We start from the raw sequence: 21,082 nt of genomic DNA on the forward strand, positions 1-21,082 counted from the left end.
AGGATTGTAGTTATGATGAGGGTTGTAGGTGATGATGAGGGTTATAGGCGATGATGAGGGTTATAGGCGATGATGAGGGTTATAGGTGATGATGAGGGTTGTAGGTGATGATGAGGGTTGTAGGTGATGATGAGGGTTGTAGGCGATGATGAGGGTTATAGGCGATGATGAGGGTTATAGGTGATGATGAGGGTTGTAGTTATGATGAGGGTTGTAGGTGATGATGAGGGTTGTAGGCGATGATGAGGGTTATAGGTTATGATGAGGTTTATAGGTGATGATGAGGGTTGTAGTTCTGCCTGAGTAGGAGCCGCCGGTTATAGGTGATGATGAGGGTTGTAGTTCTGCCTCAGTAGGAGCTGCCGGTTATAGTTGATGCTGAGGGTTATAGCTATGATGAGGGTTGTAGTTCTGCCTCAGTAGGAGCCGCAGGTGATGATGAGGGTTGTAGTTCTGCCTCAGTAGGAGCCGCAGGTGATGATGAGGGTTGTAGCTATGATGAGGGTTGTAGTTCTGCCTCAGTAGGAGCCGCAGGTGATGATGAGGGTTGTAGTTCTGCCTCAGTAGGAGGCGCCGGTTATAGGTGATGATGAGGGTTGTAGCTATGATGAGGGTTGTAGTTCTGCCTCAGTAGGAGCCGCAGGTGATGATGAGGGTTGTAGTTCTGCCTCAGTAGGAGCCGCAGGTGATGATGAGGGTTGTAGTTCTGCCTCAGTAGGAGGCGCCGGTTATAGGTGATGATGAGGGTTGTAGCTATGATGAGGGTTGTAGTTCTGCCTCAGTAGGAGCCGCAGGTGATGATGAGGGTTGTAGTTCTGCCTCAGTAGGAGCCGCAGGTGATGATGAGGGTTGTAGTTCTGCCTCAGTAGGAGCCGCAGGTGATGATGAGGGTTGTAGTTCTGCCTCAGTAGGAGCCGCCGGTTATAGGTGATGATGAGGGTTGTAGTTCTGCCTCAGTAGGAGCCGCCGGTTATAGGTGATGATGAGGGTTGTAGTTCTGCCTCAGTAGGAGCCGCCGGTTGGGGTCGCTCCTGTAATTTCTGTGCGGCGTTCGGGTAACACTGGTCGCCAGAGGGACAGCCTTTCAGAAGATCTCCTGTGAGGAGCGGCCGCCATTTTTTCGGAGACCAATAACCACTTTACCTATATGAAATGGGCGCAGACAAGATGGCCGCTCCGATCCTATTCCCATTCCCTGGAAGCCGTCATATCCGGCCCGCGGTACAATCCCTTCCAGGTGATCGGCTGGGGCTGCGGCTGCTTTCTATTGTCTGTGAGTTCTATAACAATACAGTATATAATATAGTATATAGAGCCGTGTGTGCATGGTGGCGGTATATGAGGACATGGTGCTGGGGTAGGACTTGTCTCCTACAAACTGCTGCTTATAGGATAGTAATGTCTATGGTTATAGCGCCAACGTATACCAGCCGGCAGTACCACACAACGTATCACTGGATCCTGTATGTCACAGTGTACTGGCTGCAGGAGCCGCCCTGGCATCCTCTGTCACCTTGGTAACCGCAACGCCCTGGCATCGTCTGTCACCTTAGTAACCACAACGCCCTGTCTGGCCCTGGCATCGTCTGTCACCTTGGTAACCACAACGCCCTGTCTGACCCTGGCATCGTCTGTCACCTTGGTAACCACAACGCCCTGTCTGGCACTGCTGCCCTGGCATCCTCTGTCACCTTGGTAACCACAACGCCCTGACATTGTGTCTGTCACCTTGGTAACCACACCGCCCTGGCATCGTCTGTTGCCTTGGTAACCACAACGCCCTGGCATCGTCTGTTGCCTTGGTAACCACACCGCCCTGTCTGGCTCTGTGTCTCCTCCCGCTGCTGTCAGTCTGAAATATCCCAATAATCCTACAGGACAGGGGACACCTAAGTCAGTGTGGGACCCTCATCGATAATACTGGAAGGCCGTTGCTCGTGTTTGGCCGTCGCTCGCTCGTGCTGGGCCGTCTATCCTCCAGGATTGTCCATTGATATGACTGGCGCTGGTCCGTCTCCTGGCACCCGTCCGGTCAGCACATCAGCCTCCTCTTCTATGTAATTCCATAGAGTAGATGTGCGGATGGATCAGCAGCGGTCACAGGGATAGGAAACCTCCGGATAATACATATTGTTCTCTCTCCTGTTAGGTGGCGGTCCCGTATACCCCGTATACCATGCCGGAACCCCTGGACCTCTCGCCGCCTGACATCCCGGAGCCCAGCTTCCTGGAGACCTTACTCCGCTATGGACTCCTCTGTGGAGCCATTTTCCAGCTCATTTGCATCCTGGCAATTATCTTCCCTGGAAGCAAATCCCAGGAGACGGTGAGTGGTCGGAGCGTCGTGTGCCGGGCGCCAAACACGTAACACAGGTGCCCATGCATCAGGGTCATTGTGGTGCAGGTTTTCTCCATTAGTCGGCTGCATGGGGGTCATTGTGGTGCAGGTTTCCTCCCTGAGTCGGCTGCATGGGGGTCATTGTGGCACAGGTTTCCTCCATTAGTCGGCTGCATGGGGGTCATTGTGGTGCAGGTTTCCTCCATGAATCGGCTGCATGGGGGTCATTGTGGTGCAGGTTTCCTCCATGAATCGGCTGCATGGGGGTCATTGTGGTGCAGGTTTCCTCCATGAATCGGCTGCATGGGGGTCATTGTGGCACAGGTTTCCTCCATGAATCGGCTGCATGGGGGTCATTGTGGTGCAGGTTTCCTCCATGAATCGGCTGCATGGGGGTCATTGTGGCACAGGTTTCCTCCCTGAGTCGGCTGCATCAGGGTCATTGTGGCACAGGTTTCCTCCCTGAGTCGGCTGCATGGGGGTCATTGTGGCACAGGTTTCCTCCATGAGTCGGCTGCATGGGGGTCATTGTGGTGCAGGTTTCCTCCATGAGTCGGCTGCATAGGGGTCATTGTGGTGCAGGTTTCCTCCATTAGTCGGCTGCATAGGGGTCATTGTGGTGCAGGTTTCCTCCATGAATCGGCTGCATGGGGGTCATTGTGGCACAGGTTTCCTCCATTAGTCGGCTGCATGGAGGTCATTGTGGCACAGGTTTCCTCCCTGAGTCGGCTGCATGGGGGTCATTGTGGTGCAGGTTTCCTCCCTGAGTCGGCTGCATGGGGGTCATTGTGGCACAGGTTTCCTCCATTAGTCGGCTGCATGGGGGTCATTCTCCTGGCACAGGGAGACATTGACACCACATAGTAAGGTATTGTGTGTTATGGCCCGGCTGTGTAGGCCATTGACCCTTCTCCCTGGTTCTGCATGTCGGGGCTATTATTCAGGACTTTACAGCTACTTTCTTACAAAAACAGCGCCACCCCTGTCCTCAGGTTGTACGTGGGATTACAACAAGGCTCTTCAATAGAACTGAGCTGCAATACCACATACAGACTGAGGACAGGGGTGGAGCTGTTTCTTGAAGTGTTTTTCTAATCCCAGATAATCCCTTTGTCTAAAGCCGACAGTACATTAGATTATTGTTGGCAGAATTGGCCATCTAATGTGTATGGAGGCCCCCCCGACATTGGAGGGATACGGAGAGATGTCTATGGTCTCTGGCCGCCTGATGGCATCCCTGTCACTGTGACACTTCGTATAAACACGTCAGCAGATTGCTCGTCTTTGGCTCAGTACAATTGCTCTCTCACTGCGGGCTCCATTGTAAGTCAGGGAGTGAAGCCCTTGGCCGTGTGCTTCTACTCTCTCTTTTCAATGATTGTGGGAGTTGTAACATCCTCACCCTAGACCCGTATACAGTGACATCCGCTGGTCTGTAGGGAACCCCGGCATCAGCCTCTGTGGTGGAGGATGAATCCCAGCCCATCACCTGATGCATCGGATGAGCAGTGGTGGCTGTATGTGGTGGAGGATGAATCCCAGCCCATCACCTGATGCATCGGATGAGCAGTGGCGGCTGTATGTGGTGGAGGATGAATCCCAGCCCATCACCTGATGCATCGGATGAGCAGTGGCGGCTGTATGCGGGGGAGGATGAATCCCAGCCCATCACCTGATGCATCGGATGAGCAGTGGCGGCTGTATGCGGGGGAGGATGAATCCCAGCCCATCACCTGATGCATCGGATGAGCAGTGGCGGCTGTATGCGGGGGAGGATGAATCCCAGCCCATCACCTGATGCATCGGATGAGCAGTGGCGGCTGTATGTGGTGGAGGATGAATCCCAGCCCATCACCTGATGCATCGGATGAGCAGTGGCGGCTGTATGCGGGGGAGGATGAATCCCAGCCCATCACCTGATGCATCGGATGAGCAGTGGCGGCTGTATGCGGGGGAGGATGAATCCCAGCCCATCACCTGATGCATCGGATGAGCAGTGGCGGCTGTATGCGGGGGAGGATGAATCCCGGCCCATCACGTGATGTAGTGGCGGCTGTATGCGGGGGAGGATGAATCCCGGCCCATCACCTGATGCAGTGGCGGCTGTATGTGGGGGAGGAGTCCTTGGTGTATCGCTTGTCCTTCTGGCCCATAATCCTGTGGTGTCACTGGGGGGGGGCATCTGTAATCGGGGGTTTGCGCCCCCTTCAGCGTTTTTTGCCCCCCTAAATAGCGGTGTGCGGACCCCATCTTACTAACGCTTCTTATTTTCCTTCCTCTTCAGGATTCTGAGACTTCAGAAGTGAAAAGCGCAGAAGTGTCGAAAAAACCCAAGATGGCGCCGGCGCCGGCCGGTAAGAAGCAGAAGAAGGAGACCAAGAAGAAGCGGTGAAAGTAAAGACTGTGCCAGGTATTTGTTCCTTCCGCACCTGGACAGATGGGACGTTCACCCTATGACAACACTTCCTGCTCTGTCTTCTGCTAAATGAGTGTTATCATAGGGATAGTGTGTGGCTTGACATCGCTGGCTGCAGTCATGTGACCTGACGGAACTAGGGGGTAAGAATCCTCGGATTCCTCCTGCTGACAGGATTGCGGCTGGTCATGTGATCAGCTACATCCCGTTTATTAGAAGCTTGGGTTCGGTTTTGTCGCGTCTCGTTTTTTATACTTTATTCCAGAATGATGAACAATAAATAAGTCTTTGTTTTTTCCTTTGTCTTCTGTCCTTCGCTGCTGTCAGTCAGATTAACGTGTGACGCGACCTATCCTCAGGTTGTGTGCGGTATTACAAATCACCTCCATTCACCTTAATGGAAAAGAGCTGCAAACCCCCCGCACCCTACCTGAGGACAGGAGAGGTGCTGCCGCCATGTTTTCCTAAGCCTGGAGAACCCCTTTAATAATAACCAGGGGCGGCCACGTGTTTCTGATCTGTCCTATAATGGAGCCCCCTGCCGGACAGGGAGTAAAGCGCAGCGCTGTGCTCTTCCCCTGGCTATAACTGACAGTAGCAGCGGGTCTCAGGTCATGGGGAAAGAACACGCCATATAGTGCGCGCAGTGTACGTGTATGGCGCGGCAGAAGAAGCCTCCAGAATGCTTTCTTTGCTTTAAAGGGGCAAAAATCAAATCATCTGGTGTCGGAAAGTTATAAAGATGTGTAATTTACTTCTATATAAAAATCTCCAGTCTTCCAGTACGTATCAGCTGCTGTATGTCCTGCAGGAAGTGGTGTATTCTCTCCAGTCTGACACAGTGCTCTCTGCTGCCACCTCTGTCCATGTCAGGAACTGTCCAGAGCAGCAGCAAATCCCCATAGAAAACCTCTCCTGCTCTGGACAGTTCCTGACATGGACAGAGGTGGCAGCAGAGAGCACTGTGTCAGACTGGAGAGAATACACCACTTCCTGCAGGACATACAGCAGCTGATAAGTACTGGAAGACTGGAGATTTTTACATAGAAGTAAATTATAAATCTGTATAACTTCCTGAAGTCAGTTGACTTGAAAGAAAAAGCTTTTCACCAGAGTTCCCCTTTAAAGCAGTGTGTGAGGACTAGAGTTGGGTTCCCCTACAGCTTAGCGTGTACCTGCGGCTTCTCAGGGGTGCGGTAATCCTTGTATATGGTATTTCTCACCAGATTTCTGCTCTTCAGGCTTCACATCTCATGCTAACCTGAACTGGTAGCTGTGGACTGGACTCTGTGGTCTCCAATACCCTAGACACACATCCTAAGGAGCAGCAGCACAGAGGACATTATGGAGTAATACTGAGAGGTGTAAGATGCAATCTAATACTTACAGTAGGGCAGAGGTGTGGCCTACCAGCTGTTTCAAAACTACAATTCCCATCATGCCTGGAGAGACGGAGCTTTAGCTGGAGGGCCGTAGTTTGACACCTGTGCAGAAAGGTCACATAGTTTCTCTGGCTCTTCTAATCTCTCCTCTCTCTTGTACCTCTCTTTATAGACCTCTATGGGCAGCATGTAACCTGATCTCTGAAGTTGCTGATAATTGAAAAAAAAGGAGTAAGAAGGGGTCTGAGGAAAAGAGGCATTTTCTCTGATAAGATATATTATATTCAGTTGTAGTATTGATTTCTGCAGAGTCTGACCCCACAGTGACCCTTTAAGCTGATCTCGTTCTCTGTGGCCTGATGTCCTCTGATCAGCTTCTCACTGGAACATTGTTTGTGCATTGTTCCCTGAAAAATGATTCCACTGAAAGGAATGCTCCATCATGTGACCGACGCCAAGTCCTTGGACGTTCTTAGTGTCACCGGACGGTCCAGAGACGATGGTTATGCCGCCCAAATACTGGAAGAAAAATCATTTACAGACACGATGAGGACGAGGATTGGTGAAGATCCCGAATTGTCATGTTACCATCTATATACAGGAGGCATTGTCATGTTACCATCTATATACAGGAGGCATTGTCATGTTACCATCCATATACACCAGGCATTGTCATGTTACCATCTATATACACCAGGCATTGTCATGTTACCATCTATATACAGGAGGCATTGTCATGTTACCATCTATATACAGGCGGCATTGTCATGTTACCATCTATATACAGGCGGCATTGTCATGTTACCATCTATATACAGGCGGCATTGTCATGTTACCATCTATATACAGGAGGCATTGTCATGTTACCATCTATATACAGGAGGCATTATCATGTTACCATCTATATACACCAGGCATTGTCATGTTACCATCTATATACACCAGGCATTGTCATGTTACCATCTATATACACCAGGCATTGTCATGTTACCATCTATATACACCAGGCATTGTCATGTTACCATCTATATACAGGCGGCAGTCATGTTACCATCTATATACACCAGGCGGCAGTCATGTTACCATCTATATACAGGAGGCATTGTCATGTTACCATCTATATACAGGAGGCATTATCATGTTACCATCTATATACAGGAGGCATTGTCATGTTACCATCTATATACACCAGGCATTGTCATGTTACCATCTATATACAGGAGGCATTGTCATGTTACCATCTATATACAGGAGGCATTGTCATGTTACCATCTATATACAGGCGGCATTGTCATGTTACCATCTATATACAGGAGGCATTGTCATGTTACCATCTATATACAGGAGGAATTGTCATGTTACCATCTATATACACCAGGCATTGTCATGTTACCATCTATATACACCAGGCATTGTCATGTTACCATCTATATACAGGAGGCATTGTCATGTTACCATCTATATACAGGAGGCATTGTCATGTTACCATCTATATACAGGCGGCATTGTCATGTTACCATCTATATACAGGAGGCATTGTCATGTTACCATCTATATACAGGAGGCATTGTCATGTTACCATCTATATACAGGAGGCATTGTCATGTTACCATCTATATACAGGCGGCATTGTCATGTTACCATCTATATACAGGAGGCATTGTCATGTTACCATCTATATACAGGAGGAATTGTCATGTTACCATCTATATACACCAGGCATTGTCATGTTACCATCTATATACACCAGGCATTGTCATGTTACCATCTATATACAGGAGGCATTGTCATGTTACCATCTATATACAGGAGGCATTGTCATGTTACCATCTATATACAGGAGGAATTGTCATGTTACCATCTATATACACCAAGCATTGTCATGCTACCATCTATATACACCAGGCATTGTCATGTTACCATCTATATACACCAGGCATTGTCATGTTACCATCTATATACAGGAGGCATTGTCATGTTACCATCTATATACAGGCGGCATTGTCATGTTACCATCTATATACAGGAGGCATTGTCATGTTACCATCTATATACACCAGGCATTGTCATGTTACCATCTATATACACCAGGCATTGTCATGTTACCATCTATATACACCAGGCATTGTCATGTTACCATCTATATACAGGCGGTATTGTCATGTTACCATCTATATACAGGAGGCATTGTCATGTTACCATCTATATACAGGAGGCATTGTCATGTTACCATCTATATACAGGAGGCATTATCATGTTACCATCTATATACAGGAGGCATTGTCATGTTACCATCTATATACACCAGGCATTGTCATGTTACCATCTATATACAGGAGGCATTGTCATGTTACCATCTATATACAGGCGGCATTGTCATGTTACCATCTATATACAGGAGGCATTGTCATGTTACCATCTATATACAGGAGGCATTGTCATGTTACCATCTATATACAGGAGGCATTGTCATGTTACCATCTATATACAGGAGGCATTGTCATGTTACCATCTATATACAGGAGGCATTGTCATGTTACCATCTATATACAGGCGGCATTGTCATGTTACCATCTATATACAGGAGGCATTGTCATGTTACCATCTATATACAGGAGGAATTGTCATGTTACCATCTATATACAGGAGGCATTGTCATGTTACCATCTATATACAGGCGGCATTGTCATGTTACCATCTATATACAGGAGGCATTGTCATGTTACCATCTATATACAGGAGGAATTGTCATGTTACCATCTATATACAGGAGGCATTGTCATGTTACCATCTATATACAGGAGGCATTGTCATGTTACCATCTATATACAGGAGGCATTGTCATGTTACCATCTATATACAGGCGGCATTGTCATGTTACCATCTATATACAGGAGGCATTGTCATGTTACCATCTATATACAGGAGGAATTGTCATGTTACCATCTATATACACCAGGCATTGTCATGTTACCATCTATATACACCAGGCATTGTCATGGTAACATGGTGTATATAGATGGTAACATGACAATGCCTCCTGTATATAGATGGTAACATGACAATGCCGCCTGTATATAGATGGTAACATGACAATGCCTCCTGTATATAGATGGTAACATGACAATGCCTCCTGTATACAGATGGTATATGCTATTATATGCTGTACATGCTCTATTATATGCTGTATATACACTATTATATGCTGTATATGCTCTGTTATATGCTGTATATGCTCTGTTATATGCTGTATATACACTATTATATGCTGTATATACTCTGTTATATGCTGTATATACACTATTATATGCTGTATATGCTCTGTTATATGCTGTATATACTCTGTTATATGCTGTATATACACTATTATATGCTGTATATACACTATTATATGCTGTATATGCTCTGTTATATGCTGTATATACACTATTATATGCTGTATATACACTATTATATGCTGTATATACACTATTATATGCTGTATATGCTCTGTTATATGCTGTATATACACTATTATATGCTGTATATGCTCTGTTATATGCTGTATATGCTCTATTATATGCTGTATATACACTATTATATGCTGTATATGCTCTGTTATATGCTGTATATGCTCTGTTATATGCTGTATATACACTATTATATGCTGTATATGCTCTGTTATATGCTGTATATGCTCTATTATATGCTGTATATACACTATTATATGCTGTATATACTCTTTTATATGCTGTATACTCCCTTAGAGGTGTATATTGTGTGATGGGACTTGTACACGATGTATAAGAAGTTGTCTGGTTAGTCAGATGGGATTGATCATGATGAGGATTTGTATAGGAGATTATTTCCACAATCGGACATTGATGGTCAAGTGATAGCGACGGCCGCTTGTAAACCGGCCTCACATTGTAATTTAGGTGAGACCCCTCAGCGGTGCAGCAGATTAGTCAGTGAATGGGCTCATTGTGACAGCTGAGACGTATGGTGCATACTTGTGTCTGTAGCTACCGGGGTAACTGGGCTGCTGCTCGGGGTTACTGATCCGGGGGAACATTCCGGAAACATTCCAGGCAGGATCTCTTACCTCTTGTGTGTGTATATATATATATATATATATATATATATATATATACACAGTGGTAACTTTGATTGAGAGCGTTCTGCAAGAGGAGATCACAGTTTTTCAAAATAGTAACTTGGTGTAAGAGCATTGCTTTGGTGTAAGAGCTGCCTGTACTGGGTGGGAGGGGGAGTGGGGGAGGGGCATGGTCTGCATAGCGGGGTCTACAGCCCTGTACTCTGACCCAGGAAGTCTCCCTCACCTTCCATCATAGCAGATCCACTTCAGGCTGGGGCAGTGTGAACAGAGTCATAGATGTGCTGCCAAAATTTCCCTTTTTTTCTGTAGAATGTGGGGGGGGGGTGGCTACCTCCTGTTATATGTGGGGTGTGTGGCTACCTCCTGTTATATGTGGGGGTGTGGCTACCTCCCGTTATATGTGGGGGGTGTGGCTACCTCCTGTTATATGTGGGGGGTGTGGCTACCTCCTGTTATATGTGGGGGGTGTGGCTACCTCCTGGTGAATGTGGGGTGTGTGGCTACCTCCTGTTATATGTGGGGGGTGTGGCTACCTCCTGGTGAATGTGGGGTGTGTGGCTACCTCCTGGTGAATGTGGGGGGTGTGGCTACCTCCTGTTATATGTGGGGTGTGTGGCTACCTCCTGTTATATGTGGGGGGGTGGCTACCTCCTGTTATATGTGGGGTGTGTGGCTACCTCCTGGTGAATGTGGGGTGTGTGGCTACCTCCTGGTGAATGTGGGGTGTGTGGCTACCTCCTGGTGAATGTGGGGGGTGTGGCTACCTCCTGTTATATGTGGGGTGTGTGGCTACCTCCTGTTATATGTGGGGGGGTGGCTACCTCCTGTTATATGTGAGGGGTGTGGCTACCTCCTGTTGTATGTGTGGGGGTGTGGCTACCTCCTGTTGTATGTGGGGCGTGTGGCTACCTTCTGTTATATGTGGGGGGGGTGGCTACCTCCTGTTATATATGTGGGGTGTGTGGCTACCTTCTGTTATATGTGGGGGGTGTGGCTACCTCCTGTTATATGTGGGGTGTGTGGCTACCTCCTGTTATATGTGGTGGGTGTGGCTACCTCCTGTTATATGTGGGGTGTGTGGCTACCTCCTGTTATATGTGGTGGGTTTGGCTACCTCCTGTTATATGTGGGGTGTGTGGTAGATGTGGGGGTGTGGCTACCTCCTGTTATATGTGGGGGGTGTGGCTACCTCCTGTTATATGTGGGGGTGTGGCTACCTCCTGTTATATGTGGGGGGTGTGGCTACCTCCTGTTGTATGTGGGGGGTGTGGCTACCTCCTGTTATATGTGGGGTGTGTGGCTACCTCCTGTTATATGTGAGGGGTGTGGCTACCTCCTGTTATATGTGTGGGGTGTGGCTACCTTCTGTTATATGTGGGGGGTGTGGCTACCTCCTGTTATATGTGGGGTGTGTGGCTACCTCCTGTTATATATGTGGGATATGTGGCTACCTCCTGTTATATGTGTGGGGGGTGGCTACCTCCTGTTATATGTGGGGTGTGTGGCTACCTCCTGTTATATGTGGGGGGCGGGGGCTACCTCCTCTTATATGTGGGGTGTGTGGCTACCTCCTGTTATATGTGGGGTGTGTGGCTACCTCCTGTTATATGTGGGGTGTGTGGCTACCTCCTGGTATATGTGGGGTGTGGCTACCTCCTGGTGAATGTGGGGTGTGTGGCTACCTCATGTTATATGTGGGGTGTGTGGCTACCTCCTGTTATATGTGGGGGGTGTGGCTACCTCCTGGTATATGTGGGGTGTGTGGCTACCTCATGTTATATGTGGGGGGTGTGGCTACCTCCTGGTATATGTGGGGTGTGTGGCTACCTCCTGGTATATGTGTGGGGGGGTGGCTACCTCCTGTTATATGTGGGGGGGGGGGGGTGGCTACCTCCTGTTATATGTGGGGGGTGTGGCTACCTCCTGTTGTATGTGGGGTGTGTGGCTACCTCCTGTTATATGTGTGGGGGGGTGGCTACCTCCTGTTATATGTGGGGTGTGTGGCTACCTCCTGTTATATGTGTGGGGGGGTGGCTACCTCCTGTTATATGTGGGGGGGGGGTGGCTACCTCCTGTTATATGTGGGGTGTGTGGCTACCTCCTGTTATATGTGTGTGGGGGGGGGGGTGGCTACCTCCTGTTATATGTGGGGGGCGGGGGCTACCTCCTCTTATATGTGGGGTGTGTGGCTACCTCCTGTTATATGTGGGGTGTGTGGCTACCTCCTGGTATATGTGGGGTGTGTGGCTACCTCCTGGTATATGTGTGGGGGGGTGGCTACCTCCTGTTATATGTGGGGGGGGGGGTGGCTACCTCCTGTTATATGTGGGGGGTGTGGCTACCTCCTGTTGTATGTGGGGTGTGTGGCTACCTCCTGTTATATGTGTGGGGGGGTGGCTACCTCCTGTTATATGTGGGGGGTGTGGCTACCTCCTGTTATATGTGTGGGGGGGTGGCTACCTCCTGTTATATGTGGGGGGGGGGGTGGCTACCTCCTGTTATATGTGGGGGGTGTGGCTACCTCCTGGTGAATGTGGGGTGTGTGGCTACCTCCTGTTATATGTGGGGGGTGTGGCTACCTCCTGTTATATGTGGGGGGTGTGGCTACCTCCTGTTATATGTGGGGGGTGTGGCTACCTCCTGTTATATGTGGGGTGTGTGGCTACCTCCTGGTGAATGTGGGGGGCGTGGCTAGCTCCTGTTGGCCTGCACTCCACCCATGTCCCACGGCTGCTATAAAAGAGATCATTTGGCTCCTATCTGCCCAGTTGTAGCTTATTCAGCCCAGGAGAGGCCATTACTAGTGTGAACATACTAGAGTAGGGACCATATCTCGAGGACGCCTTAACGTGTCGACGTGGTACACTCTGTTTGATCAAATAGTTTGCTAAGACTTGCTCACTTTTCTAAAAAAATAAAAATAATTATATTCTAATTTTTAATATCTACAGAGTAGGTGTTTGCCGTGTGTACGCTGAGAGGAGTATATACGGTAAGCCCTTACACCTGTGGGTTGCTGTTGCACCTTTTGTTTTTTGTACAGCTCTGTACTCTGACCCAGGAAGTCTCCCTCACCTTCCAAATCATAGCAGATCCACTTCAGGCTGGGACTTACATCAGGGGACAGGACTGTGGGGGTAATCTCTCCATAGCTGTAACCCCTCTCTCCCCGGACAGACAGCGCTGCATGTATGTGCCCACATCTGTCCTGCTCATTCCTTCCTGCAGTCTGTCCGCCCTTGTGTTTCCCATCCTCTCCATTCCTGCTATAATGTGCCTGCACTCACACCTATATACACTGCTATAATCACACTCAGCTATACACACTGCTGAGTGTGAGTGTCACTTTCCTCCTGCACAGCTCTGTGATTCTCACTTCCTGATTGGTCCATGCTGAACACACCCCCTTCCCCACTGCTGTCATGTGACCACACAGACCTCTGACAGCAGCCCTGCTTCTTTATTCTAGCCTGTTATACTACACTACTGCATTATGGGGATCTGCACCTCCATCCTGTATCTACAACCTGCTGCTGTGTTATCAGGGTTATACAGTTACTATACATTATATACCACATGCTGCTATACTGTACAGTAACTTATATATCACATATCCAGCTGCTGTGTTTTCAGGGTTATACAGTTACTATACATTATATACCACATGCTGCTATACTGTACAGTAACTTATATATCACATATCCAGCTGCTGTGTTATCAGGGTTATACAGTTACTATACATTATATACCACATGCTGCTATACTGTACAGTAACTTATATATCACATATCCAGCTGCTGCAGTGTTATCAGAGTTATACAGTTACTATACATTATATACCACATGCTGCTATACAGTACAGTAACTTATATATCACATATCCAGCTGCTGTGTTATCAGGGTTATACAGTTACTATACATTATACACCACATGCTGCTATACTGTACAGTAACTTATATATCACATATCCAGCTGTTGTGCCATCAGGGTTATACAGTTACTATACACTATATACCACATGCTGATTGCTATACTGTACAGTAACTTATATATCACATATCCAGCTGCTGCAGTGTTATCAGGGTTATACAGTTACTATACATTATATACCACATGTTGCTATACTGTACAGTAACTTATATATCACATATCCAGCTGCTGCTGTATTATCAGGGTTATACAGTTACTATACATTATATACCACATGCTGCTATACTGTACAGTAACTTATATATCACATATCCAGCTGCTGTGTTATCAGGGTTATACAGGTACTATACATTATACACCACATGCTGCTATACTGTACAGTAACTTATATATCACATATCCAGCTGCTGCTGTGTTATCAGGGTTATACAGTTACTATACATTATATACCACATGCTGCTATACTGTACAGTAACTTATATATCACATCCAGCTGCTGTGTTATCAGGGTTATACAGTTACTATACATTATATACCACATGCTACTATACTATACAGTAACTTATATATCACATATCCAGCTGCTGCTGTGTTATCAGGGTTATACAGTTACTATACATTATACACCACATGCTGCTATACTGTACAGTAACTTATATATCACATATCCAGCTGCTGTGTTATCAGGGTTATACAGTTACTATACATTATATACCACATGCTGATTGCTATACTGTATAGTAACTTATATATCACATATCCAGCTGCTGCTGCTGTGTTATCAGGGTTATACAGTTACTATACATTATATACCACATGCTGATTGCTATACTGTACAGTAACTTATATATCACATATCCAGCTGCTGTGTTATTAGGGTTATACAGTTACTATACATTACACACCACATGCTGCTATACTGTACAGTAACTTATATATCACATTTCCAGCTGCTGCTGTGTTATCAGGGTTATACAGTTACTATACATTATATACCACATGCTGATTGCTATACTGTACAGTAACTTATATATCACATATCCAGCTCCTGTGTTCTCAGGGTTATACAGTTACTATACATTATACACCACATGCTGATTGCTATACTGTACAGTAACTTATATATCACATATCCAGCTGCAGTGTTATCAGGGGTTATACAGTTACTATACATTATATACCACATGCTGCTATACTGTACAGTAATTATATATCACATATCCAGCTGCTGTGTTATCAGGGTTATACAGTTACTATACATTATACACCACATGCTGCTATACTGTACAGTAACTTATATATCACATATCCAGCTGCTGCTGTGTTATCAGGGTTATACAGTTACTATACATTATACACCACATGCTGCTATACTGTACAGTAACTTATATATCACATATCCAGCTCCTGTGTTCTCAGGGTTATACAGTTACTATACATTATATACCACATGCTGCTATACTGTACAGTAAATTATATATCACATATCCAGCTGCTGCTGTGTTATCAGGGTTATACAGTTACTATACATTATATACCACATGCTGATTGCTATACTGTACAGTAACTTATATATCACATATCCAGCTGCTGTGTTATTAGGGTTATACAGTTACTATACATTACACACCACATGCTGCTATACTGTACAGTAACTTATATATCACATTTCCAGCTGCTGCTGTGTTATCAGGGTTATACAGTTACTATACATTATATACCACATGCTGATTGCTATACTGTACAGTAACTTATATATCACATATCCAGCTCCTGTGTTCTCAGGGTTATACAGTTACTATACATTATACACCACATGCTGATTGCTATACTGTACAGTAACTTATATATCACATATCCAGCTGCAGTGTTATCAGGGGTTATACAGTTACTATACATTATATACCACATGCTGCTATACTGTACAGTAATTATATATCACATATCCAGCTGCTGTGTTATCAGGGTTATACAGTTACTATACATTATACACCACATGCTGCTATACTGTACAGTAACTTATATATCACATATCCAGCTGCTGCTGTGTTATCAGGGTTATACAGTTACTATACATTATACACCACATGCTGCTATACTGTACAGTAACTTATATATCACATATCCAGCTGCTGCTGTGTTATCAGGGTTATACAGTTACTATACATTATACACCACATGCTGCTACACTGTACAGTAACTTATATATCACATATCCAGCTGCAGTGTTATCAGGGTTATACAGTTACTATACATTACACACCACATGCTGCTATACTGTACAGTAACTTATATATCACATATCCAGCTGCTGCAGTGTTATCAGGGTTATACAGTTACTATACATTATACACCACATGCTGCTATACTGTACAGTAACTTATATATCACATATCCAGCTGCTGCTGTGTTATCAGGGTTATACAGTTACTATACATTATATACCACATGCTGATACTATACTGTACAGTAACTTATATATCACATATCCAGCTGCTGTGTTATCAGGGTTTCACAGTTACTATACATTATATACCACATGCTGCTATACTGTACAGTAACTTATATATCACATATCCAGCTGCTGTGTTATCAGGGTTATACAGTTACTATACATTATATACCACATGCTGCTATACTGTACAGTAACTTATATATCACATATCCAGCTGCTGTGTTATCAGGGTTATACAGTTACTATACATTATATACCACATGCTGCTATACTGTACAGTAACTTATATATCACATATCCAGCTGCTGCAGTGTTATCAGAGTTATACAGTTACTATACATTATATACCACATGCTGCTATACAGTACAGTAACTTATATATCACATATCCAGCTGCTGTGTTATCAGGGTTATACAGTTACTATACATTATACACCACATGCTGCTATACTGTACAGTAACTTATAATATCTCAGATTCAGCTGCTTCTCATTGTTTCATCTCTTCTACATGTTTGCTGTGGCTGCTCTGTCCTGTAGTTTGCTGCAGCTGCTCTGTCCTCCTGCAGTTTGCTGCGGCTGCTCTGACCTGTAGTTTGCTGCAGCTGCTCTGCCCTCCTGCAGTTTGCTGCGGCTGCTCTGTCCTCCTGCAGTTTGCTGCGACTTCTCTGTCCTCCTGCAGTTTGCTGCGTTTGCTCTGTCCTGCAGTTTGCTGCGGCTGCTCTGTCCTCCTGCAGTTTGCTGCGACTTCTCTGTCCTCCTGCAGTTTGCTGCGTTTGCTCTGTCCTGCAGTTTGCTGCGGCTGCTCTGTCCTCCTGCAGTTTGCTGCGTTTGCTCTGTCCTGTAGTTTGCTGCGGCTTCTCTGTCTTCCTGCAGTTTGCTGCGGCTGCTCTGTCCTCCTGCAGTTTGCTGCGGCTGCTCTGTCCTCCTGCAGTTTGCTGCGGCTGCTCTGTCCTCCTGCAGTTTGCTGCAGCTGCTCTGTCCTCCTGCAGTTTGCTGCGGCTGTTATGTCCTCCTGCAGTTTGCTGCGGCTGCTCTGTCCTCCTGCAGTTTGCTGCGGCTGCTCTGTCCTGCAGTTTGCTGCAGCTGCTCTGTCCTCCTGCAGTTTGCTGCGGCTGCTCTGTCCTTCTGCAGTTTGCTGCGGCTGCTCTGTCCTGCAGTTTGCTGCGTTTGCTCTGTCCTCCTGCAGTTTGCTGTGGCTGCTCCATCCTCCTGCAGTTTGCTGCGGCTGCTCTGTCCTGCATTTTGCTGCGGCTGCTCTGTCCTCCTGCAGTTTGCTGCGTTTGCTCTGTCTTGCAGTTTGCTGCGGCTGCTCTGTCCTCCTGCAGTTTGCTGCGGCTGCTCTGTCCTGTAGTTTGCTGCGGCTTCTCTGTCTTCCTGCAGTTTGCTGCGGCTGCTCTGTTCTCCTGCAGTTTGCTGCGGCTGCTCTGTCTTCCTGCAGTTTGCTGCGGCTGCTCTGTCCTCCTGCAGTTTGCTGCGGCTGCTCTGTCCTGCAGTTTGCTGCAGCTGCTCTGTCCTCCTGCAGTTTTCTGCTGCTGCTCTGTCCTGCAGTTTGCTGCGGCTGCTCTGTCCTCCTGCAGTTTGCTGCGTTTGCTCTGTCCTCCTGCAGTTTGCTGCGTTTGCTCTGTCCTCCTGCTGTGGCTGCTCCATCCTCCTGCAGTTTGCTGCGGCTGCTCTGTCCTGTAGTTTGCTGCGGCTGCTCTGTCCTGTAGTTTGCTGCGGCTTCTCTGTCTTCCTGCAGTTTGCTGCGGCTGCTCTGTCCTCCTGCAGTTTGCTGCGGCTGCTCTGTCTTCCTGCAGTTTGCTGCGGCTGCTCTGTCCTGTAGTTTGCTGCGGCTGCTCTGTCCTGTAGTTTGCTGCGGCTTCTCTGTCTTCCTGCAGTTTGCTGCGGCTGCTCTGTCCTCCTGCAGTTTGCTGCGGCTGCTCTGTCTTCCTGCAGTTTGCTGCGGCTGCTCTGTCCTCCTGCAGTTTGCTGCGGCTGCTCTGTCCTGCAGTTTGCTGCGTTTGCTCTGTCCTCCTGCAGTTTGCTGCGGCTGCTCTGTCTTCCTGCAGTTTGCTGCGGCTGCTCTGTCTTCCTGCAGTTTGCTGCGGCTGCTCTGTCTTCCTGCAGTTTGCTGCGGCTGCTCTGTCCTCCTGCAGTTTGCTGCGGCTGCTCTGTCCTGCATTTTGCTGCGGCTGCTCTGTCCTCCTGCAGTTTGCTGCGTTTGCTCTGTCTTGCAGTTTGCTGCGGCTGCTCTGTCCTCCTGCAGTTTGCTGCGGCTGCTCTGTCCTGTAGTTTGCTGCGGCTTCTCTGTCTTCCTGCAGTTTGCTGCGGCTGCTCTGTCCTCCTGCAGTTTGCTGCGGCTGCTCTGTCTTCCTGCAGTTTGCTGCGGCTGCTCTGTCCTGCAGTTTTCTGCTGCTGCTCTGTCCTGCAGTTTGCTGCGGCTGCTCTGTCCTCCTGCAGTTTGCTGCGTTTGCTCTGTCCTCCTGCAGTTTGCTGCGTTTGCTCTGTCCTCCTGCTGTGGCTGCTCCATCCTCCTGCAGTTTGCTGCGGCTGCTCTGTCCTGTAGTTTGCTGCGGCTGCTCTGTCCTGTAGTTTGCTGCGGCTTCTCTGTCTTCCTGCAGTTTGCTGCGGCTGCTCTGTCCTCCTGCAGTTTGCTGCGGCTGCTCTGTCTTCCTGCAGTTTGCTGCGGCTGCTCTGTCTTCCTGCAGTTTGCTGCGGCTGCTCTGTCCTGTAGTTTGCTGCGGCTGCTCTGTCCTGTAGTTTGCTGCGGCTTCTCTGTCCTCCTGCAGTTTGCTGCGGCTGCTCTGTCCTCCTGCAGTTTGCTGCGGCTGCTCTGTCTTCCTGCAGTTTGCTGCGGCTGCTCTGTCCTCCTGCAGTTTGCTGCGGCTGCTCTGTCCTGCAGTTTGCTGCGTTTGCTCTGTCCTCCTGCAGTTTGTTGCGGCTGCTCTGTCTTCCTGCAGTTTGCTGCGGCTGCTCTGTCTTCCTGCAGTTTGCTGCGGCTGCTCTGTCTTCCTGCAGTTTGCTGCGGCTGCTCTGTCCTCCTGCAGTTTGCTGCGGCTGCTCTGTCCTGCAGTTTGCTGCGTTTGCTCTGTCCTCCTGCAGTTTGCTGCGGCTGCTCTGTCTTCCTGCAGTTTGCTGCGGCTGCTCTGTCCTCCTGCAGTTTGCTGCGGCTGCTCTGTCTTCCTGCAGTTTGCTGCGGCTGCTCTGTCCTCCTGCAGTTTGCTGCGGCTGCTCTGTCCTGCAGTTTGCTGCGTTTGCTCTGTCCTCCTGCAGTTTGTTGCGGCTGCTCTGTCTTCCTGCAGTTTGCTGCGGCTGCTCTGTCTTCCTGCAGTTTGCTGCGGCTGCTCTGTCTTCCTGCAGTTTGCTGCGGCTGCTCTGTCCTCCTGCAGTTTGCTGCGGCTGCTCTGTCCTGCAGTTTGCTGCGTTTGCTCTGTCCTCCTGCAGTTTGCTGCGGCTGCTCTGTCTTCCTGCAGTTTGCTGCGGCTGCTCTGTCCTCCTGCAGTTTGCTGCGGCTGCTCTGTCTTCCTGCAGTTTGCTGCGGCTGCTCTGTCCTCCTGCAGTTTGCTGCGGCTGCTCTGTCCTGCAGTTTGCTGCGTTTGCTCTGTCCTCCTGCAGTTTGCTGCGGCTGCTCTGTCTTCCTGCAGTTTGCTGCGGCTGCTCTGTCCTCCTGCAGTTTGCTGTGTGTTTTTAGAACTTTTGGTGACTTTTTTTAAATCTATTTTTCTATCTACATTATAAAACAAAAATTTCCATTTTTTATTTTGTCCACTAGGCTTAAAACAGCAGTGGCCTCCTTACAGTGACAGGTGACACCAGTATATAGATAACAGAGACAGGAGCACAGTGACACCAGTATATAGATAACAGACCGGAGCACAGTGACACCAGTATATAGATAACAGAGACAGGAGCACAGTGACACCAGTATATAGATAACAGACAGGAGCACAGTGACACCAGTATATAGATAACACTGACAGGAGGATAGTGACACCAGTATATAGATAACAGACAGGAGCACAGTGACACCAGTATATAGATAACAGACAGGAGCACAGTGACACCAGTATATAGATAACAGACAGGAGGATAGTGACACCAGTATATAGATAACAGACAGGAGGATAGTGACACCAGTATATAGATAACAGACAGGAGCACAGTGACACCAGTATATAGATAACAGACAGGAGCACAGTGACACCAGTATACAGATAACAGACCAGAGCACAGTTACACCAGTATATAGCTCACACAGACAGGACGACAGTGACAGGTGACACCAGTATATAGATAACACTGACAGGAGCACAGTGACACCAGTATATAGATAACACTGACAGAAGCACAGTGACACCAGTATATAGATAACACTGACAGGAGCACAGTGACACCAGTATATAGATAACACTGACAGGAGCACAGTGACACCAGTATATAGATAACACTGACAGGAGCACAGTGACACCAGTATATAGAT

General features: G+C 47.6%; 1 protein-coding gene across 7 annotated transcripts; it reads left to right on the forward strand.

The window, feature by feature from the left end:
- Window positions 1–1,181: 1,181 nt before the first annotated feature.
- Window positions 1,182–6,856, forward strand: MANBAL (mannosidase beta like). 7 transcript variants are annotated; one of them, XM_069953198.1, is made up of 4 exons: window positions 1,428–1,642; window positions 2,150–2,326; window positions 4,623–4,748; window positions 5,996–6,300. In XM_069953198.1, exons 1-3 carry the CDS (start codon window positions 1,466–1,468, stop codon window positions 4,728–4,730), a joined length of 462 nt encoding a protein of 153 aa, XP_069809299.1. In that variant the 5' UTR covers window positions 1,428–1,465; the 3' UTR covers window positions 4,731–4,748; window positions 5,996–6,300. The 7 variants fall into 7 exon arrangements, with proteins under 7 accessions (XP_069809301.1, XP_069809299.1, XP_069809298.1 ...); XM_069953197.1 differs by lacking the exon at window positions 5,996–6,300 and adding an exon at window positions 6,309–6,856 and having other exon boundaries at window positions 1,429–1,642; XM_069953200.1 differs by lacking the exons at window positions 1,428–1,642; window positions 5,996–6,300 and adding an exon at window positions 1,182–1,273 and having other exon boundaries at window positions 4,623–5,052.
- Window positions 6,857–21,082: the final 14,226 nt, after the last annotated feature.

Source organism: Dendropsophus ebraccatus, chromosome 14, assembly GCF_027789765.1.
Source record: "Dendropsophus ebraccatus isolate aDenEbr1 chromosome 14, aDenEbr1.pat, whole genome shotgun sequence".
Taxonomy (NCBI): Eukaryota; Metazoa; Chordata; class Amphibia; order Anura; family Hylidae; genus Dendropsophus; species Dendropsophus ebraccatus.